The sequence below is a fragment of the Anopheles coustani genome, chromosome 2 (genome assembly GCF_943734705.1).
Source record: "Anopheles coustani chromosome 2, idAnoCousDA_361_x.2, whole genome shotgun sequence".
Classification (NCBI taxonomy): domain Eukaryota; kingdom Metazoa; phylum Arthropoda; class Insecta; order Diptera; family Culicidae; genus Anopheles; species Anopheles coustani.
Window position 1 is genome coordinate 7,286,822 of NC_071289.1, and position 22,825 is coordinate 7,309,646.

Consider the following 22,825-nt stretch of genomic DNA (forward strand, 5'->3'; position numbering starts at 1 on the left):
CTAGTTGCTGCGAAGTTTGTGCTCACCAGGATCATGAATCCATCCCCGTCCCATCGGTGTATGGAAAGCTATTTAAGTCCCACGCTAGACGTACCACGGATAAACTTTACCCCCTCGCTTGTTCTGGTTTGTCAGCTTAATGTCGATATTGGCTTCGGCCAAAGGGGGGAGGGAGCAAAAGGTTTGTTGGAGAATGGAAGGTTAACAAGCATCATTACAAGTTCGAAACAAATCCGATCTATCACAACATACACGGGAACTTTTGTTCCCCCATGATCTTGAGGAGGGGGCAAATAAATGATCCGAGGTTTAATTTTTCGAACTTTCAACTACGCCAATTTGGGTTATGGTTGTGTTGTGTTGAATTTTCGTTCTATGAATTTTATGAGCAAAGGAATAAATGACTCGTTCTGTTAAAGAATCTTTTAAGATCAATTATCAATACGGCAAAGGAGAAATATTTAGCAATCCTAAAATTAAACACTCCAACCAACCTCCAAACCAAAATTTCTATCTACAAAAAATCATCAAGGGTCGGCTCTCTGTTGACTTATATGCATTACGAAAATAAAATACTCTCAACCGTTTCATTGTTGTCTAGCCCAAGTTTCATTGCGCTGGAGATCTTAACCGGCCTTACGCTTTGAACCTTTTTCCATCCGAGCGGGTCCGACCTTTAAATGGCAATATTTATTTTGAATATTTATGTTTCGTTTTTACCCTCCCGGTTGGGAAGAAATGGGAGTAAATACGTTCACTTGAGAGCTTGTCCATGGTCCAGTGATGGACTACAACTGGACACAAATCCACCTAAAAGTGGACCCCCAAACGAGATTCATTATGACGTGATTTCGGTTTGAATTTTAAGGCGGGCTCGGTTTTCGTCTGATGGAAATTTCCTCGCCGTCTTTCAAACCGGTAGCGCAACCGGTTTGAGTCCGGGAGTCCAGGATGTGACAGGAATTTGTCATTTCTTCATCATCTTCCGAAGTGAATGTTGCCCTTTTCCCGTCCTTCACCACCACCACTACAAGCTCTGGTCAACGTTTCAATCAACATTATGCGACCGGAGGGTGGAAAGGATTTTCTGGGACAGTTCGGAACGCTGCCGGGAAATTTGTCTGCCGGTCGGACCTTCGTTCGAGACGGCGGAGGGACCCTAACGAGCGACGTGTCGGGATTCATTAGTAATTCCCAGGGAAATATCTCTCTCTCTCAGAGCCAAGAGAACCACAGTTACCAGTGTGGCTATTGCAACAAATTTAATAAATTAGATTCCTGGCAAAATATGCGCTTCCACCTCCTACCGAAGTTCCCAGTTTTCTTCCTCACTCTTCAGAGCAGACGCACTTGTGACGTAGGATTTAGTTTCTAGCTCCGGCTTTATACCGGAGACATACCGCAGCCCCGGGGATCGTTAGACCAACTTAATGAGAAATAGCTCACAGACCGGGTGGGATGGAGTGGATCGGTTTCACAACTTCCCCAACACCCCCCCGGGGGAAAATTTCTCCGTCCTCGGTCTTGATTACTGGCACTTTCATTAGTCCGCGGTTCCCTTTCCGGTTGCGCTGCGAAGCTGCATGCGAAGAAACCGTATCCCGAGATTACAATTGTACCGGTTTGTCTGGGTTTGACTTTTGCCTGAAGCGTACCACCCTTTTGCGTGCTCGTTCACCCCCTCCCCCGCCGGATGGCTTACATCAACATCTTGCTTATATGACCGTTGGTTGTTGCGGTCGATTGTCCGGTATGCACCGGCTCTCGGGTACGACGAGTGCGTAGGACAACCGGGTACGATTTCGATACGACCGCTCGATTAGCCATCGCCTGCAATAACATTGCGGAGGCTGTTACGGTTGTTCAGTTCTTTTGCGGTGGCAAACAAAGGTGATCAGTGGACTAGCTTCCGTTTGGCGAAAGCGGAAACGGATGGTAAAAGTGGGGGAGCTGGTGGATTTAATTGAAATGAATATCACTTTGCAGAGACGTTTCTTATGCAACGAAGGTACGTTTTGCAAACGAGAAGGTACTTCCGCACTCGTGGTCATAAGCATCATAAGGTAAGGCTTTGACTGCGATAAGGGAACGGGGTAGGACGAAAGCAAATGGGTTTAATTGAGTGGTGCTGATTTGAAACAGTTGTGTTGTTTGCTGTGATGTTCAGGTCAACCGTTCGACAGCAGACATGGTTCTATTTTATGCTCTCTAAAAAGCTCATGCCGATGAGCATTAGTTGTGCATTCGGCTTTTTTTTGCTTATTGCTTTTAGAATGTATGTTTTATATTTCTACAATCACCACATGAATGAGCACTTGCTGCATTGTATATTGCTCCATGTTTATCTGCATTTTAGTTGCATTTTTCCAGAAGTGATATAAGAGTATTTCAAACTACATTAAAATGGGTTAAATATTTGGTAGTCTTACATCTACTGCTTGTAATCATTTCTAAGAGCGATCAAAAAAGGGTAGCATACAACAAAGAAAACACTCAAACAAACACTTAGCAAACATTTTACGAACCGGAAAAGAAACAACCGGGGCTTTGCTACTTACTTGCTATGTGGCCGTTCCGGGAGAGACAATCCGCCCGCACCGGCTGATGGCAATGGTGATGGTGATGGTGATGATGAAAGTGTTGATGATACGGATGGCAACTGCTGCTGCCAGCGGACTGTGGTTGCTGTTGCTGTTGGTGGTGGTGCTGCTGCTGCTGCGAGCCCGTGGCCGGGTTGACTGTGGGCACGGCCGAGGCCGGTGGAACCTGCGTGGTTGCTGCTGGCCCGCAGGATCCGTAGCTGGTGGTTGGACCGGGGCACGTGGCCGGATCGCAGCAGGGCAACGGTTCGCGCCCTGGACCAGCTCCGGCAAGGGTTATATCATCTTTGGTAAATTTATTCTCTGGCGAGCTCGCAACTGTTCGGTGGTGCAACGAAAGCGTTGCGGAGGGAGAAGGATGTGTGGGCGTGGATGATTTGAGCGAAAACGGCAAGTAGAGAAGAGAAGATAAGAGAAAAAAAGGAAGAAACATATGATAAGATAAGTAACAACTGGCAGGCGCTACATTAGTACGTAGAAAGAGTTTAACGTGGGATGTAGTTTTTTTAAATTAGGCCACATTGAACAAGGTAGTTGGTAACGAAGAAAAACGAAAGACATCTTTTTACGGTTTGTTATTGAAAATATATTTTAAAAATTGTAGTGCTTAGACTCAGGCTCAGAGTTTAACACGGGAAACGAGCAGATAATACTTAGTAAAATTTGTGGGTAATCCAATAGAAAAAAGAATTTTAAAATTTATTCAACCTTAAATCGAAGTTTATTGACTTTGACGAACACTCCGTCATTATGTACAGCCTCTTTATTTTGGAATGGAAAAACGGAATACTTTACCTTCAAGCGACATAATCAGCGTTATCGCAAACTTGCTAAAATAATATTATTTGTAGTTGATTTTGTTTAAAATATTTTAAAAAATTGCTACAATTGTATGAATCAACTTTAAATTACTTGAAGCAGCTGTCACCAAGGACTTTTCTAAAAGCATTTTTCTATCTACAATCTAGCAGAAATTCAACGTTCCTAATGGAAGCAATTATCTATTGCACCGGTTTTGCACATTGTAATTCTATTTCAAGCAATATAGCAGTAATAAGACTAGTTTAACAAAACAACTTATTCAACATATTAAGCATATTAAAGGTTATTGTATTGATTTGCGTTCGAGTTTACTTCATTCATTCAAACATGTGTACTACAGCGGTAAGCATGTATCGTAAAACACCAGGCGCCTCCATTGCGTCCGTTAATTACTTTCTTATCATTGACAATCACTCCGTCGCTTTGTGATTGATGCGATTTATCATGGAATACATTGGCTATTTCGATGGCAATGTTTTGTTAATGATGCAATTATGATTTGTAGATCACTGGCGCTATATAAATTTGATTTTGAAAACATCACCCAGTTTTTTGTTGTTGCTATACTCCGCACAGTTATTTGGCGCTTCATTGGCATGTTAGCAATGGTGGGAGTCTATCATGATGGAACATGAAATCGTTTCCCTGTCCACGGAAGCCGGACTCGGGGTTCACCAAACGGAATGTCACAACAGTGCGGTGAGATTTCATTTTAATTAACGACGACAACGCTGCTAGGCTGACAGGTTGCGGTTGATGTGATCGCTTCATTTAATCTCCCTGGCTGTGGAGTCCATCGGGGCTGTTGCGGCACGAGTCTAATTATTCGATGCTCACATAATATAATTTCGCAGAATTATGTGCGGCTTTTCCGTGACGACTGGCCCGGAACATGGTGGCCGACAAGTGTGAAAGTGTTACACAATTTGCTTATGACAGCGTTGGAAATTAACTCATGCTGGGTGGTAATTTTTTTTCCAACACTCCAACCATGTTGTTACATAAGGGAATTATCTCTTTTAGTGACTGACATTTATCTGTTGATTTAAAAACTTAATTAAGTCCCTTGCAGTTTTCTTCGGAGTGGAAGTTATTTAGTTGAAAATAGCAACGACTGTCTTGTTTAGGTCAATCATTGGAAATATCAGAGTTTGTCGAAATTGAAAAGCAAGTTGTAAATATTTTATCACCAACAACCGAGAGCCTTCGCTAGTTCGTCCTAGGTCAGCATGGGTTCAAGAAATTCAATTAATGAAACTTCTTCCTCTACGATGCTTATCAGTCGTAATGGAACCGGAGACAGTAGCTCATAAACATTTATGAGCTCATTCGCGCGCACCATCGAGAGTCGGTGGTCGAGAAAATGGGATAACTATCAGGGAAGCACATCCTCATAAATCATGCACCTCGTTGGCAGCCACCTCCATATATGGTGACCCGTATACCGTACTATTATTGACGCAGTTGAAAGCTTCCTTTATTGACGGTGGCTTCTCAGTTCAGTTCACAAGAAGAGAGTCACACTTTTGAACCATAAGACGGCACGGGACAAACACAGGACACCATGTTGGGCTTGTGGAAGACAATCTCGACCTTCCTTGCGCTCGAATGGAGTGGATAGAGACGTCCATTTATCTTTTCCACCTCCAAGGAAGCTCCACTGGACTGTCGATTGCAATCGGAGGTGAAATGTTTGTCTTTTCTGCATTTTGCTTTTACGTCCTTTGAAGTAGGTTGATTAAAGTGAAGCGCAGTCGGTGGCCTCAGTGTGGGGTAAAGTTTCCTTTGGTGAGCTTTCTTTCCTACGGATGGATCGATGGGAATGGTCTGGGACTGGGAAGAAACAACGTTGGTTGGTTGGTATTCATTATATAGACCAACACGCTTATTTTCTTGCAGCCATGATAAAGTGACTCTTTTTTTCATTTACCTAAAGACTTACTTTATATGGAGTGAGTATCTTTGTAAGTCAAACGATAGGGAATTTATTTGAAAGGTACACACTTCTCTTTGATTTCATACTTTCGGACACTTTGATGACTTTTAATTGATTGGAGTTCGAGACTTTTCTACGTCAAAGATTCACTGTATGTGAACATAATCAATTTTCAAAATTACTCTAGTGCCGTTTTAGGTAATGTTAGAAATGTGACAGAATTATATTTATGAACCCGTAAAGAAATATAGCTCCACATCAACGCAATTACTTTCAAGTGGGAAGGTTGAGGATAAAATATGCAAAGCAAATTGTCTCTAATGGGAACCAGTGCTCTCATTGGTAATAAACTTAATTGAACCAAACGTCTAATTTCATCCCGAAAGGATTTTCTCCCGCTGCTGATGGGAAGGTGCTAATCCGTTCCACTTGCACCTGCCAGCCACTTTCGGTGCCGGGCAGCAAAAAGCGAGCGAACCAGATTGATATGTTTCCCGTACTTCTCACCGAAGGGATGAGCCTAGCTTATCGCCAAGATGTAGCAGGGCGAACCCGGCGCAAGCATGACAGAGCCCGGAGTAGAAGGTAAAAAGAAATGTTTTAAAATCCCTTCTCAAACTGGAAAAAGCCGTTCGCAGACATCCGACCGACCCCACGGTGCTCTCGTGCACGTGATGGATTGGAGTGTGGAAAAGTTATTACAGCGACCGTTAATATTTGATGGCTCAACTCTTGAGCGATTCAGGGGCCCGCGGATGCGAGTGGCGTAAAGTGGCGCGCAAAGCCATTAAAGGGAAGTTATGGTTGTTTGCATTCGGATTTCAAGGCTTCCTCGGTGTCGTGGTTGGGTGGAAGCTGCTCGCGAATATTTCATACCACCGAAGGATGAACCTGCGTTAGCTATTGCGTATGTGCGGTTGTCAAAGAGTCAAAGGGTCAAACACGAAAGGGAAGAGAGAGAGTTTACTGTTTTTCCGCATGACCGGATACAAGGGCTTTCTAAAGTTTCACTTGAACAGCCGCCAGCAGCTCGATTGTGGTGGATCCTTCGCAAAGGCTAAGTATCCTCAATATAACCTGAAGAGCGTGGTTGCATGGCCAAGGTTAGTCCACCTACATCCAAGGTGAAAATACTTGGGCAAAAGTTTTCCACCTTCAATCTCAAGCCGGGATGGGATGAAAAGCATTGAACCATCGTAAGTTACGTCGTATCTGTCGAAGTTCGTACGACCAAACCATTACGGATTGAGATCTGCAAAAGTTTAATTCCTCGAATGTGGATGGGATGTTGCTTTCTTTGGACCTTTAAAGTTGACTGAAGGGTACGCTCTTTGAGTTGTTGATTTTCGTTTTCCTCATTATTTCATACAACTTCTTACAATTCAGCTCACCTTACATACAATACAATTAAAATTGATTCAAGTACATTCAATTAAGAAACTTCTCCCACTTATATCGCTCGTAAATAGAGTTCATTGAGTAGGGTTTAAAAATAGTCTTTATAAACATTGTTTCCTACTACTAGCGTAAAAGTAACGGCGAAACCCAACGTCAAGGAGAAGTAATTCCATTAAGTGAAGGTAGCAAATGCAAATCCCGCACCAAGGGAAACCCATTTTCCTGCTACTCAGTCTCAGACCTACCATTTTCGTTCCACCATCTTAGATGACGTTTTCGGAAGCGATGTTCCTTTCGGAGACTTTTAAGTCTGCTCGTCGCCCCTCGGAAGATGGTTGAACCAGTACAGTACGAGGGCTGGTGAAGCATTTTCACTGCAGCCTCCGGGAAGACGCACTAGAACGCTCTCATCTAGAGGCGAGCAACCGTACGAAAGCCACTTTCCGTGCCAAGCACCGAGCGACCGAGAAAGAAAATGCGTTATAAGCACGTTCAAGTGGTTGCAGATTGCAAAAACCGTGCACATGCAGCCAATCGGCTTCCCTGCTTAGTTCGGTGTATGGGTGGGGAAAAGTACCGGCAGCCAAGTGGAGGGAAACTCCATCTAGAGCAGAAGAAAAGAAGGATTTTAATTTAAAGCACCGATAAAAAGCTTTGAATGCAGGCGTTTCTAGAACTCTTGCTATTTCTGCAGCTTCATTTTCCTTGCAATTAGATCAATTAGATCGTACTGCTTCAAACCTCATGCTAAGAAATGTGCCCTGCTTAACAACAAAACACTCTTGTTTTTTGAAGCCTTTAAAAATATTCTTGTCTGGAAAAACTTCTCCGTGGATCGTGATAAAATCAACGATTTGTTTTGATTTTTGTGTTGTTTTAAATCCAATTGACAAATGTAGTCCAATTGTTATGAAACATTTGTCTGCCCTTATAAGCCTCCAAAGAAAAACAAATCTTCACCAAACGTTTTCGCTTCTCCAATCTAAGGACGTGATAAAATCCACGTCACGTAATCGTAGCCGGACCGGTGGGTTGTTTCTCGTCGGGAGGGATTTTTCCCTCAACCTAAATGGATCATTTCGAGCCCCGAAAGCACCAGACACCGAATCGTGCCGCAGTCTCCACTCGAATCGCGGATTTGTTGACATATCATCGTGTCGTCGCGGGATGCGTCTCGAGGAATCTTTTTCTTTTCCGCTTTCCGTGCTGGGTAGTAAATCTGGTCCACATTCTGGGAGGTGCACGGTTTGGCTCGACGCAGCATTTTCCCACCACGACGACGACGTCCATCCTTTCCCCCCCGGTGAAGTGCTCCAGACAGATAAATGATCGGCGATCGTGACGGATAACCGTTTTCCGTTTGGCGGGTCGTATTTTTTTCTCGCCTCCACCCAAACCGTCCGTGAGTTACGGCAACGTGGTGGATGTTCCTTTCCCCTGGTTTGCTTCATTATTGCGTCCATTTGGGTAAGAGTAGCCAAATAGCGAAACACTTCGCAAGACAATTCCCATCTGTTTTTAGCGGTACGGGTAACGATATCACGATGACGGAGTAAGATTCCGGATGATAATGGCAAACATTGGCAGCGGGTGGGATGATATCATACCGGAGCCTGGTGGACACGGATCGTCACGCACGAACCGTTCCGTGGAGGGTGATACCGTTAGCGAAAAGTTCGTCCTACCCGAGAGCGCTCGCCTCCAGGTCCTGCCCTGGTCGTAAAATGTAATAATAAATTCGTTTACGATATGAGACTAATAACGAACGTTCTCTGCCGGCGATGGTTTCGAATCAGTCGATTTTCTTCTCTTCGATCGGTGGTCGCGAAGGAAAGCTCGTGCACGCGAGGAAGGCAGTTTAGTTCCCTGAAGAGTTCTTTCGAGTGTGTTTAGATCGGTTGTGTTGGTTGTGTTGGTTGTGAACCTGATGAAAGTTTTGTACGATATTGTACACGTGCTACATGTTACTAAAAAACCCCAAGCAATCGTTGTTACCGTTCAACTTGGAAAACTTTAGAGAGCTTTGTTTGAGGTAACATATTTCATCGATCGTAAAGTATCCATTCTTATCGTGGGAAGTGAAACGAACGGAAGGTAATAAACGACGGTTGTCACAGCGTGCTTCTCTCCAAATAGAACTAAGTGACGACTTTAATAAATTGAAGCGAAACAACTATCAAACCATATTCTCCCAAGGGAGCAACTAAATGCCGATTCTTTTTAAAAATACCTTACTTTGCTTGTGCCTCGGAGCTGACCAAGTCCATCTCCAAGCGCTGCTTGCGTTGACGGAGACGAAAAAGTAATAATCTGTGTTCTTCCCCCACAGCAGCGTCAATTTAGTCAGTCAAGATTTTATGACTTACTTTAGGACACTCCCTCTCGGCTAGAGGGGGAAGAAAAAAAATAAAATCACGACTTAATGCGAAGTCGCTGTTGGCGCTGCGATGGAAAACGACAGAAAAAGAAGCACCCCGGACGGTACCGCGCTGAAAGTTTTTTAATTCCTCCCAGGAAAATCCCGAAGTTAAACTAAAACGTCCGCATAAAGTCCTTCCACCATTAAAACCAACGCCACGCACTGAAAGTAACACTGAAAGCTTAAGTCGGTTGTCGGGGTTTCTTTTTCGCTTCGGTGTGTCCTTCTTTACTCTGGTTTTTCCCATAATGTTCCTAGTGTATAATGTGTTTCCATCAAGACGGTCCCTGGGTAAAGTGTATATACAAAAAATGGTGCCGAATTAAGACGTTTTAACGGTCGGAACGGGCGGTCGAAGAATCAAACTTCAATTACACCCATCGTTAAGTCGCTTTGAACTTGTAACCTTGGGGTGGTTTTTATACTTGTTTGGTTTACTATTTTTCTAATTTTCGTGCATGTGACACAACACCAACCACCAGCCGCTTCTCGGTCCAACTTTTTTTCTCCCTGACCTGGTAGCTTTTTCCCTCCAACGAGGCAATCATTCGTTCAATAAAATATTCCATAAATTTGCATTACATTCCGGCTGAACGGAGGTGAAAAGGAAAGAATAAAAATAAAAAAAAAAAAAACAGCGGTATACATTACGCCGCAGGTGAAACGTTGACTTCTTAGCTAAGCATAAAAGAAAAACTTTGCTAACGCAAGCTACCGAATGTTTTGGAGGGTGTGGAAATTCCTATGTTTTTGATTATGGGCACCAGTGCGTCCAGAAGAGGACGTGAGGAGTCCCTCCTTCAAAAATCCTCAGAAGTGCAAAACGGACTGTAGTGCTCTTCGTCCCGGCTGTGGAGAGCTCCCGGACGCTGGTTTTAGATTGATGAATTTAAGAGCAGCTGTGGTTTGGTCAGCAGCTAGCGGCGTTTGGTTTAAGAGTTTACCATTTTAGATTCCCCTCCAGGAAGCAGACATTGCATTATTTGTTCGAGTTGATGTAAAAGAAATACGATCGCGTGGAAATTCACCATTTCCAATGACATATTTTGTTTCCTCCGTTGCTTCAATTCATTTCATCCTGCCATTCCTTCCCAAAGGTTGTTATGGCCACGAGTGGACAAGTTTTCGTAACGAAGGTTAAGAGAAGAAAACATTCCTTTGAACTAGATAATAATTTGAGGGGAAAACCATCCGGGGTCGTTCTACTTCGCCGGTGCACAACTCAACTCAATTTAGGTCCGGATTGGGCAAGAATGTGAAGTATTCGCCCACACCGGATGGGAACCGTGTTATGGATGGATTCCTCCCAGACGTCCGATCAATTCGTTTTGGAAAAAAAAACGAACCGATACGACTCAAGCGTGACGGAAGAGAGCCCGGGGATGACGAAAATGGATCGGTTCGGTTTGGTTGTTTTTCGTTCGTTTATTTTCACTCGGTGTTCCCGGGAAAATATCAGCCGGATCCGCCGGGGTTCCTTTTGCGTTTAGCGAACACTCGATGTAGAACACGTACCAGCTCGACGTATGTTGAACCGTGCTGTACGTCGCCCCATAAATCACCGTATGTGAAAGCACCCCCTTCCCACTAAGCTTTGGGTGGGAGTTGGGGAGTTCCGGATGCCAAAACCGCATCCAGACCGAAAGCGAAAAACATAAAAATGAAGCGAAAACCCCCATGCGAACCAATCCAGCACGGAACCGTGTAAGGGTAGTTTGTGGTCTCCCCGGTTTGACATTGCGATCGGGCCAGTTTTCCCTAAAACCCCATTCTCCGGTGGTCGTCCATTTTGAATGTGTGGCTTTGTGGCACAACCGGAGCCTAGTCCAACGGCGAGCCCGTAGTCTAGGTCCGGAAAGTGAACTTGACGCATTTCGTGTGGCGCATTTTCCCGTGGGATGGCAACATGCATGGAGTAAAATTGTGTTAGAATCGTTTTCAACAATTGCGAGGGAATTTGGCAAGCACGCGAGAAAAGTGTTCTCTTGACTCCTGGGAAGGAATTTTACGATAGACCGTGTCGATTCGGTAAGTTCACGGAGTTTATATGTTCTCGCAGCCATATGGGATTTTAGATACCATAAACTAAGTGCTAGAATGAGCTGTCAGAGGAATTTTGCATAAGTTCACATGCTTTTATGATTAAATTGATGCATTATTCAGTTTAAATTAAACTAGAATTATTCGCTGTACGAATTTCTCCACGGAATTTGAAAAGCGCCTGAATGTATGCTTTAGTCACTCTTGAACGCTCACGACGAGAAATTGAACCATTCTGTTTGTTGATTAAATCATCGATGATCGAAGATCGACTGAACCAACTACAAGCTCAACATCACACAATCACACCAATATGTCATTTTTGAATTATCTCGTTCCCTTTCCTTCTGTTTCTTTGTTCCCTCTAGGTGCTCGAGTGCATCCCAAGTCAAGTGCATCAGGTGCCGGTGCATCGTCGAGCAGCTGGGACAGTCGTCGGATGTGTGATTAAATTTATTCAAAGCGAGTCACTCGAGCGGTAGCTACATCTCGGAGAGGAAGTTTTTGTTGTATAGATTTTCATCTCGCACGGAGGACACAAAGGGAGCAGGTGGTGCAAGGAAGGGCCTTTCAGACGGTAAGAGTTTATCTGGTCGATAGTTGATATTCGATTTGCATAAATTTAAATCACCGTAAGATACGTGACGGTTCCACGGTGCGGAACGTTTCTTCACGATGGCGACTCATCGGCGTGCGAGTTTGTGTTGGCAATTCTTGGTTTGGCTCGGTCTGGTGGTTGGCGTTTTGGCTGCCAGCGACCAAGGCGACTGGTGGCAGCGGACCGTGTTCTATCAAATCTACCCTCGCTCCTTCATGGACTCGAACAACGATGGTGTTGGTGACCTGCGTGGCATCACGGCCCGTTTGGAGCATCTGAAAGATGCTGGAATCGGAGCGACCTGGCTGTCACCTATCTTCCTGTCACCGATGGTCGACTTCGGGTATGACATCACCGACTATACCGTCATCCAGCCGGAGTACGGCACGATGGAGGACTTCGAGGCGCTGGTGGCGGAAGCGAAGCGACTCGATATAAAAATCGTCCTCGACTTTGTACCGAACCATACGAGCGACCAGAGCGATTGGTTCCGGCGCTCGGTGGCCCGTGAAGGCCCGTACACCGACTACTACGTGTGGCACGATGGGCGCGAGGATCCGACAGCCGAAAATACCAATGGACCGCAGCGTCGTTTGCCACCGAACAATTGGGTAGGTACAGTTCTCCGAAACCCAATGTCTCCTTCGAGGACTTTTCAATGTGTTTTCTTCTCTCCTTCACAGCCATCGGTATTTTATGGATCCGCCTGGACGTTCCATCCCGAGCGGGGCCAGTACTACCTGCACCAGTTTACCGCCCAGCAACCGGATTTGAACTTTCGCAACCCAGCCGTCGTGGAGGAGCTTCGGGAGGTGTTGCGTTTCTGGCTGCGGAAGGGTGTGGCCGGGTTTCGCATCGACGCCGTAAATCATCTGTTCGAGGCGGAAGGCTTTCCGGACGAGCCGGAATCGGGAACCGACACCGATCCACTGTCGTACGGCTTTACGAACCATATCTACACGAAAGATTTGGTAGGACACCGGTACTCCTTGAATGTGGCGCATTAAATGACTTTCTTCTTCTTTTGATTTTAGCTTGAGTGCTACGATATGGTGTACCAGTGGAGGGATCTTCTGGACGAATGGACACGCGAGTATGGAGGAGATACTAGAATCATCATGACTGAGGCATACGCCAACATAACGTTCACGATGAAGTACTACCATTCGGAGCAGGATCCCCCTCGTCCGGGATCGCATATGCCCTTCAACTTCCTGCTCATAACCGACCTAAGCCAGACCTCAACGGCTCCCGATTTTGTGCACACGATCAACAAATGGCTCACGTACATGCCACGAACGGGGGCAACGGCCAACTGGGTGCTGGGTAATCACGATCAACCCCGCGTCGGTACACGCTACGGTGCGGAACGGATCGACGCCATGAACACGCTGCTGATGACGCTACCCGGCATCGCTGTCACGTACTACGGCGAAGAGATCGGTATGGTTGACAATCCGGACGCCAGAAAAGGCGAGCCGGAGGCCGAAGCGGGGAAAGCTTTCATAGCGTTCTCGCGTGATCCCGAAAGGACGCCCTTCCAGTGGGACGATACGGCCAATGGGGGGTTCTGCAGCGGTCAGGTGCAACCATGGCTTCCGGTACATCCCAACTACCGTCAGCTCAACCTAGCGGCCCAGCGCCAAGCCGAACGGAGCCACTACAAAACCTACCAGCGACTGGTCCGACTGCGTGGCCACGAAACCTTCCGCCACGGTGCCATCCAGCTCGTGCCCTACTCGAACGACATTATCGCGTACGTACGCGAGCTCGCCGATAGCGACACGTTTGTGGTCGTGATCAGCTTGGCCCCAACGGCCCGTACCGTTGACCTGCTATCGGTGTTTCCACGACTCGCTCCCGAACTGCACGTTGCCTCGAGCGGCTTCAACTCGAGCCACCCAACGGGGTAAGCTAAACTGAACGAAAGAGAAAAGTGATTTAAATATTTTAACACTCGCTGCATGTATAATTTTCATCCCGTTTCTCGCCCCCCCCCCCGTCCCCAGAGCCATCGTGCAGTCGGACCGGCTAGCCGTGGATGGATACGATGGTTTAGTTTTGCGCAGCATCCCGCTGGCTTCGAGGTAATGACGAGAGCGTAAAGTTTCCAGCAGAAAACTTGTCCGTTTTGTAAACTTTAATGTAATTTCCATTTAAATACGATCGAATCACTCGTGCCCATGTTTTGCTTGTTCCTCAAGTTAGTTCGAAATCCAATCCACCCAGCGGAGGAATGTAAAACCTCTAATTACGTTTCAGGCTCTCTGCACGATGAGATTACGTTGTTGAAATCTTGGCCTTGCACTCTGAGGCACCACATCTTCGTACACGTGCATGATGATATTTAAAAAGCAGACCGTAACAACGTTATGAAATTAAAAAAGTTTCCTGCATTGTAATATGTACAGCGTACAATCATGAACCGGAGGAAAGTTGATCCTTACATGCTGCAGAGTTTGTATGCTTTTCGAAGAAACCCGATGTAGTGCTGCGCTTGAGCGTGTCATGTTAGTAAGGGGATCCTTTGTCTTGTTCGTAAAGTAGATTAAAATTGGAACGTATTTTCTAAAAGTGCTTGAAGTGGTTTTTAGAAAATAACCCTATGTAAATCTTTAAGCGCCCATGAATGATTTCAAATCACGTACACAACAAAGATCTTCATTGCGAACATTCTTCTCTTTGCATATTCCGCTTCATTAATCTAAAGTAAGCAATTTAATGGAGAAATTAATGCGACCGTTCTTTCGCTGGCTCCGCGATGGTTTGAAAGAAATTAGAAACATTTTCCCTATTTTGCACGAATGGCATACGATAGAACAAGACAGAGCAGTATGGAAAATGCAAAAGGAAAAAAAAACATCAAACTTGACATTTTCATTAATTTCTCAAGTTGTCGCTTCGCAGATAAGCGATCTTCAGTTGTCCTTTTTTTGCCCTGGGAAAGAAAAATCTTTCCATTTTTACCCTGGAACTGGTCCGTGAAAGGTGAAAAGTAGAAGAATGGAGGTTGTGTGGTGGAGAGTTTTCAATTTGCCTACCGTAGAGTGCGCACGAAAGCAGATACCCTCGTGGGTCAGCCACCTGAACCAAGTCGCCTCTTTAATTCGAGCTTTCACTACCCCGATACGTGGTAAGTGTACTTTAATTAAACAGAATGGAGAACAGCGTGGTACAAAGCTTCAGCTGACAATGAACAAGACGATGTAATGCAAAAAGACAGGATTTATCGTGCAGAATGCGGGACCCGAAAGCCCCCCGACCTCACCACCACCCATCATTTGCGCTGGCTGATCCTCTTTTGACTGCCTTTCATTTTCTCCGGGCGGAAGTTCCGTTGTTGCTCATAATCAAGTACAAGAAGAAGGTTACACTCGTTGCCCTCGGGGAGAGGTCGGTCGGTGTATATCCCTCCGCCATGATGTGACACTCGCGTGACTTCGGTCTACATTTCTTTTCATAATTATTTCCTCTCGTATTTCGCCTCTTTCCGTGGGTTAATGTTTTTGTCTTCCCTTTTTCTCCACTCCTTTTCTCGCAGGAAAAACAAATTCTCCCTCCCGGCATTCCTCGGGGCGGCGGCCAAGGATGCTGCCGTAATTGCGTCCATCGTAATTGCACTCGGCACCGGGCTCTACCACTTTCAGTACCGTGCGCGCGCCCTGGGTGGAGCCAAGTGGTCGGGAGGATTTAAAAAATAATGACAGCCACTTCCGGGAGAAAAAGAAACAACTGGCGGAAGAACGATTTGCATTCAAATGGGAAGAGGCAAGGAGTGTGCTGCCTGTGCGGAGTCGTGAGTCCGGTTAGGGAAATTATCATCACTGTCCTATTCATTTTTTCTCCCCCGGTTTTTGTTTCCTATTTCGTGAGTCACTGAGTTCATTTTCCCACGAGCGCCAAAGAAGGACGAAACGAAAAATGTTAGTGATAGTAATAGAGATTTCTTCGCAAAATAAAGGCTTCATTTTGTAGTTCACGAATCGAATAGTGAATACTGTTAAAAATACATCTTCAAAAACGCCCTACATTCGCGCTCAATTCTAGATTGTTAATTGCAACTGCTCATTTATCGCTTGTATTCATAAGTCCCACACCACCGCCAGATAACCGTCGTTCCCGGTGGACGATAAGACCCCATATCACGCACAGGATTGGCAAAAACGGCACCGTTAAAAACACAAACCACCGGCCGGGTAACGGAAAACTCGAGAAAGCACGCGCACATGCGGTTATAAGACATTGTGAAATCTTTCAACGCTATCGGGAAAAGATAAGCGCCTTCGGGATCTGGTGGTCGCTGAGACGAAGTGTCGACTGATTGATTGGTGGCTTAGCGGCGTGTGACTTTGGTCGTATTGTTTGTTTTGTTACTTCAAACGATGTGCCATTAATTCACGAATTCGCTCGGCCTATTAGCGATCGTTATGGTTTAATTGTTTCGCTGTATCGCTCAGTTGAGATTTCGCCGAAGGGGGTTTCAACGGGAAATTAGTAGCGTTCGTTATCTGGCGTGGTTTTATTAGCCATTTTTTTAAAGTCTTACTGATAAGCAGGTCATTAATGAAAGCCCTCTAATTAAGGAAGATGATTAATCGGACTGTTTTCCTTCTTCGTGCCGACATTAAATTAAACCCTTAGATATCCAACACTAAAGCATACATTGAAAATCTTGATATCTCGCATTGAACCATTCGAACGACACATTAGACAACTGTCGGAAACAAACGGCAAAAACATAGTATTATTGGACATGTACCTGTCACGGGCTGTCGGATAATTGAATCCGATGCCCCGATAAGCGCCTGCGATGGCAAGATGTACGAACCAATCCATGGATATATCCGGTATAAATAGCGTGACGATTAGTGTCATCCGAGATACGGGTACCGCTTGTCCTCCGCGTCGTTGGCGATGGAACTTTTGGCGACAGTTGTCCTCCTGGGGATTGCGCTTCAGTTACCCTGTCGGGCTGAAGAGAACGGTCTGTGCAGCCGTCAGGATCAAACTACCGAAGAAGACGGCGGCGGCGAGTGGTGGGAGTCGGCCGTGTTTTACCAGCTTATACCGCGCTCCTTCCGGGACAGCGACGGTGACGGCGACGGAGACCTGGCGGGGGTGCTGGAGCGGTTCGATCATCTGCTCGAGCTTGGCGTAACGGGCATCTGCCTGGGGCCGGTGTTCCGCTCACCCAAGCGAGACAGTGGTTATGATGTGTCGAACTTTCGCGAAATCGATCCGATGTACGGTACGATGGAGCAGTTCCAGGAGTTGCTACGTCGTGCGAAGGAGGCCGGACTGCGGGTGGTGCTCGATCTGGTACCGAACCACACGAGCGAACAGCACGAGTGGTTCCAGAAGAGTCTGCGGAAGGAGGCCGCTTACCGGGACTACTACGTCCTCCGAGGGGAGGCAGCTTCCGTAGAGGAAGGTGACGAAAGTCGACCTCCAAATAATTGGGTAACTTTACTGTGCAGGAAAAACGGGACACGTGCGTACTAAAAACCGGTTTGACAGCTTTCACAGTATCACATGTCGGCGTGGACGAAAAACAGCCGTACCACTGCGGAATACTACCTGCATCAGTTCGGATCAACGGAACCTGATCTAAACTATCGCAACTCCAAGGTGAAACAGGAGATGGAGGACATCATTCGGTACTGGTTGGATTTAGGAGTCGACGGGATACGCTTCGAACGAGTCAACCATTTGCTCGAGGATACACAGTTCCGCAATGAACCCCTGCTGGACCCGGCGGTCCCTCTGCGATATGATAATCTCAACCATATTCACACGCGTGACTTGGTGAGTAACGAGAAACAGTACGATGTGGCGTGTCTTTTCATCCTTCTTCCATTTCTTTTTTAGTTCGAAAACTACGCCATTGCTTTCGATTGGCGTGAAGTGTTTGACGAGTACAACATGGCCGGAACGGGAAGGAAGCTAATGATCACCTCCGCCTACACCGACGACCTCGAGAGCACCATGAACTGGTTCGGTATTGCTAGCCGAAATGGGGCTCACATTGCCCAGAACTTTGGCCTTCTCGAGCGGCTCTCGAATGAGTCCCAGGCCGAAGACTTCCAGCAGGTCATCGGGGATTGGTTAAGCTCGATGCCGATGGCCAGCGGGGCGAATTGGATGCTGGGGAACCATGACCACCGTCGGTTGGTGTCCCGCTTTGGTCGAGAGCGTGCCGCTGGCATGGCGATGCTTGCCTTCACCCTTCCTGGGACGGTTTTTGTTTACTATGTAAGTCGTACGTGCGCTTTGGAGGAAACGTTCCGGAAGATTTCATGCACCCTCGGGTGTGCTTTATGTTTTAGGGGGATGAAATCGGCATGGAAGACCACGACGGCATCACATGGAGGCAATCGGTTGACCCGCTCGGATGCAATACAAACGAAACGACGTTTCTCCACTACTCCCGCGACCCATCCCGAACGCCGTACCAGTGGGATTCGAGCAACGAGTGGGCTGGCTTCGCACCCACCCAGACCCCGAACAAGCAACCATGGCTACCGGTGCACCCGAACTATCCCGCGTGCAACCTAGCCCTCGAGCGATCCTCCAATCGCTCGCTGTTCCACCTGCACCGGGAGCTGATTCGGCTGCACCAACAATCTGACACCCTGCGCCGTGGCAATTATCAATCGTTCGTGCTGCCGAACAACGTGTTTGCGGTGCTACGCTCCCTGGCCGGCGATAAGGCGTACGCTACGGTGCTGAACGTTAATCCGAACGCCGTGACGGTCGATTTGCAGCGGCTGCACGGTGAGGTGACGGTGGCTTCCGTGGTTCTCACCTCGCCCGAGGCGGATCACGAAGCGGGTCAGATTATCAAGGATGTCAGTAGCGTTACGCTGGCACGGTACGAGTCGATAATCTTCGAGCTGAAATCTGGTGCGATCACCAGAGGGTTGAGGGTAGTAAACGTTATGATTGCGGCCGTTTTCGGGATGGAGAGAGCTTACAACTATTTGAGTGGCGCGATGTTCGTGTAGGATGAAAAGTCTTTGATTCTATCTACTTAATAAAATCACCGTTCTACTATCGGTTCGGTATGTAAATCCGTTCCCTTATTGGCTCAATTCCTTAACTCAGGACCGCTTCCTGATCTCGTTCCCTTTGAGTCGCTGAAGGGTGCTACTATAAATATCGGTTTGACTCACTACCGACTTACTCATCCACCTCGGTATAACATACTGCTGCGTCCGGATTTCGATAACATTTATTTATTGGCCATTTCCGAAATCACTCATTTCGTTGATAGTGATGGCGTTCATTGTATAACCCGGTTTCTGTTCCCGTCTTCACTGGCCATAGCCGATAAAGGTTCCAAATATCTCACATTCGCGGGAGCCCGATAGGCCACCGATGTTGCACGGGGAGTCGCGTGACCGCAGAAGCTCTGGTCTGATAAATCTGTCAAGTGTGCTGGGCGTTCAAATGATGTGGCAACGGTGGTGGAGGTGGTAATGGGTGCTGTTTCCTATTTGGGAAAGTGCCATACGGTTGCATAAGGCGATCCCGAAAAATTGCTATTGTATTCGTTGTCGTATCATGGATGGAACCCTTTCCGGCGCGGTGTTGTATTTGTTATCTGGAGGCGCATCTGGGGAGGGTGCAGATAGCGAAGCGTTTTCTCGATTTGGCTGGTTGGGGCCAACCTGATGAACCTATAAAAGCAGGCCCTCGCAAACGGATCGGTTGAGTATCGGTAATAACGCGAGAGTGCAACGACGATGCGGTTCGCAGTGAGTTTGGTGCTAGTTTCGGCCGTCGGCCTGCTGCTGACGGTCAGTGGCAAAACGGCCACGAAGACGGGCAAGCAGAGTGACCACGATCATGAGATGGACGCGCTGGACTGGTGGGAGGCCGGAGTATTTTATCAGATCTACCCGCGCTCGTTCAAGGACAGCAACAACGACGGCGTGGGCGATCTGGCCGGTATCACCGAGAAGCTGGACCATCTGGCCGACCTCGGCGTGGACGGTGTGTGGCTGAGTCCGGTGTTCAAGTCGCCGATGGCTGACTTTGGCTACGACATTGCCGACTTCCGGGACGTCGATCCGATCTTCGGCACAATGGCGGACCTGGACCGGATGATCGCGAAAGCGAAAGAGCTCGGCATCAAGGTGCTGCTGGACTTTGTGCCAAACCACACCAGTGACGAGCACGATTGGTTCGTGAGGTCGCTGCGTAACGAGGCGGACTACCGTGACTTTTACGTGTGGCGTAATGCGGCCGCTAACGGTCGGGAGCCGAACAACTGGGTAAGTTCCATGACATTCCCGCCTAGTGTGAGTGTGGTTTTGATTTTAACGTGTTACGACGTGTTTAGCAATCGGTATTCCATACACCCGCTTGGACGCGCCCCGAAGGTCAAACGCAGTACTACTTGCATCAGTTCGACAAGAAGCAGCCGGATCTGAACTTCCGTAATCCGCGGGTGAGGCAGGAAATGGAGTCCATGGTGCGCTTCTGGTTGGACAAGGGAGTGGACGGATTCCGCATCGATGCGATCAATCACGCCTATGAAGATCCGGAGTTCCGCGACGAGGAATTGATTGATCCGAAGGGTGAGCTGATGTGGGAAAATATGGACCATAAGTACACGAAGGATTTGCCGGAGTGTTACGACCTGGTGTACGACTGGCGTGCCGTGTTCGATCAGTACAAGGCGCGTGACAACCACACTCGCCTGATGATGACGGAGGCATACACGTCGCTGGAGAACACCATGAAATGGTACGGTAATGGTAACCGTGCCGGTTCTCATATACCGTTCAACTTCGCCATGATCAATCAGTTGTCGAAGGATTCGCGTGCCAACGATTTCAAGCGAGTGATCGATGAGTGGCTTAACGCTATGCCGAACGGTGCCCAGGCCAACTGGGTGCTTGGCAACCACGACCGTCCCCGTGTCGCTTCCCGGTACGGACGCAAGCTAGCCTCCAGCCTTGCGGTGCTCGAGATGACGCTGCCCGGAATCGCCGTGGTGTACTACGGTGAGGAGATCGGTATGGAGGACAACCGGGAAATCTCGTTCGAGGACACGCAGGACCCTCAGGCGGCCAACACGAACCCGGACGTGTACCAGGAGTTCACCCGCGATCCCGTCCGGACGCCCTTCCAGTGGGACAACTCGGCGTACGCTGGATTCACGGCCGCCAGCACGACCAAAACCTGGCTGCCGATACACAGCAACTACCGCGAGGTGAATCTGGCCGCGCAGAAGACCGCACCGGAGAGCATGTTCAAGCTGTACCAGAGGCTGATTAAGCTGCGTAAGGACCACGCGTTCTCGCACGGCCACTACGACTCCAAGGTGCTGCTGAACAACGTGTTCGGTTACACGCGCACCCTCGACGATCATCAGTCGTTCGCGGTGGTCGTCAACCTGAACGACAACGATGTCAACGTGAACCTGAAGGAGCTGCACGAGGACATCGAGTCGGCCAAGGTGGTGATGACGTCGCTCGACGCCAAGATGAAGGAGGGCGACGAGGTGACCGAGGTGTTCCACGTCGTGCTCGGCCATTACGATGCGGTTGTGTTTGAAATTTCATCCTCCGCCAGCGCACTCGGTGGTTCGTTGCTGCTCATGTTGATCGCTTCGATCCTTCGCTCAATTTTCTAAATCCCGAAAACCAAAATCCCGTGTTGTAGCGTAATAATTTATTTCCTAATAAATAAAAACATCCAGTGTAACATCGCTTGGAGCTAACTAGCTAACGATTCATATCCGAAGGAAAGTAAGCTGATGGTCATTAATTTAATTTAAAGCAGAGCTTCCCGGCTGTCGTTATACGACACCTCGTTGATTTAGGACTCATGTATCAAAAGAACCAGAATAACGATCGCAGCGATTTGCAGTGCTGAGAAATATTCATCTTTTGTTATAGGTCTCTCTTAACAGCGAGCCGGTTATTGGATAGCTTGACAACCAACCAACGGATCGATGGATTGATATTCCGGATTGAACGCCAGATAAGATTAATGTCGGCCAAAATCGATACTACCCGGTGGTGGGCATTTTTATGGTGGCCATTTTTTTTTCCCGGCGATAGTGTACGAATAGAAAATAACCGTGAGACAACATAATAACGCCGGTTTCGATGGGTGCGGTTTGCCTTTTTTTAGGGTGCGGTGGTTCCCACTCGATACATATTGATTGCGGACAATTTTGCCGGTTTGTTCCTATCACAATTCGCGGGGATTTTTCCGTTGAGTGTCATTGTGTTTTTCCTTCTCGAAGGATTGAAAGATTTTGACGGAGTAAGAAAGTGCATTGCCACGTACTTACAGACAGCTTTTTGATAGACAGATCTATGGTCTAGTTTATGGGAGTCTCTTTTTCGGGCTTACCTGTAACGATAAAGAGATAGATAAAATATTAAATTTAATTTCATGATGGGAACATTCGTTTGATAATTATTTTCGGAGATGATTATACGGAAAAAGACGAGGAGTGACTGAGAAATCAAGAAATATTTTCAAATCAACCACTGAAAGCAACTACCGGAGGTTCCCCTGGTCAGTGCGCCGTAGTTTCACCTTCCAAGGTAACCGCATTCCAGTTTTTCTTATCGACGTCTTCGGGGCGATGCTGAAGCCTTGATTGGACATAACAATGTGTACCATAAACAGTTCACCTAGTCTTTCGCTTGTATCTACTCCGGTCATCATAGACCTATTATGATCGCTCTCTTCTTATCAAACGGACCACATAAGTCCCCCGCCAGTGTATACCTATCGCTAGTGATAGAGCCTTTCGAGGGGGCCTTAACTTTCGGACATCAGAACTGAAGCTCGGCGCGATGTTGTAATGGAAACAGTGGTGCACCCCCCCCACGGGATGGATCATCATCATGTGATCGATGCGGGATTCCGCTTATCGTAGACGCTGCAAATAATGGAGAAGAACTAGAAAGGAGTGGCGTCTCGTTTCCGTTCGACTTGATGCACCATCAGGCGACGATTTACGGTGCCAATAATGTCAATTATCG

General features: G+C 47.2%; 3 protein-coding genes across 3 annotated transcripts in view; 2 read left to right on the forward strand and 1 right to left on the reverse strand.

The window, feature by feature from the left end:
- The window catches only part of LOC131266152 (dual specificity calcium/calmodulin-dependent 3',5'-cyclic nucleotide phosphodiesterase 1-like), a 115,424-nt gene that overhangs the window by 37,341 nt on the left and 55,258 nt on the right, over positions 1 to 22,825 (reverse strand). Inside the window, exon 2 of the mRNA XM_058268519.1 lies at positions 2,559 to 2,918. Coding sequence (XP_058124502.1) covers positions 2,559 to 2,918 — 360 coding nt within the window. The remainder of the gene's footprint in view (positions 1 to 2,558; positions 2,919 to 22,825) is intronic.
- On the forward strand, positions 11,891 to 15,657 carry LOC131267197 (maltase 2-like). The gene is made up of 5 exons (XM_058269995.1): positions 11,891 to 12,424; positions 12,497 to 12,784; positions 12,848 to 13,722; positions 13,823 to 13,900; positions 15,355 to 15,657. The coding sequence occupies exons 1-5, from the start codon at positions 11,891 to 11,893 to the stop codon at positions 15,512 to 15,514; spliced, it is 1,935 nt and encodes a 644-aa protein (XP_058125978.1). The 3' UTR covers positions 15,515 to 15,657.
- Positions 19,559 to 21,456, forward strand: LOC131266153 (maltase 2-like). Its single transcript, XM_058268520.1, has 2 exons — positions 19,559 to 20,089; positions 20,158 to 21,456. Exons 1-2 carry the CDS (start codon positions 19,559 to 19,561, stop codon positions 21,454 to 21,456), a joined length of 1,830 nt encoding a protein of 609 aa, XP_058124503.1.

Excerpts from the sequence above, each read along its gene's own strand:
- LOC131267197 (XM_058269995.1), top strand. The coding sequence starts at position 11,891 with ATGGCGACTCATCGGCGTGCGAGTTTGTGTTGGCAATTCTTGGTTTGG. Across the intron at positions 12,785-12,847 it reads ATATCTACACGAAAGATTTG|CTTGAGTGCTACGATATGGT; the intron begins GTAGGACACCGG and ends TTTTGATTTTAG. Across the intron at positions 13,723-13,822 it reads AACTCGAGCCACCCAACGGG|AGCCATCGTGCAGTCGGACC; the intron begins GTAAGCTAAACT and ends CCCCGTCCCCAG.
- LOC131266153 (XM_058268520.1), top strand. The coding sequence starts at position 19,559 with ATGCGGTTCGCAGTGAGTTTGGTGCTAGTTTCGGCCGTCGGCCTGCTG. Across the intron at positions 20,090-20,157 it reads GTCGGGAGCCGAACAACTGG|CAATCGGTATTCCATACACC; the intron begins GTAAGTTCCATG and ends CGACGTGTTTAG.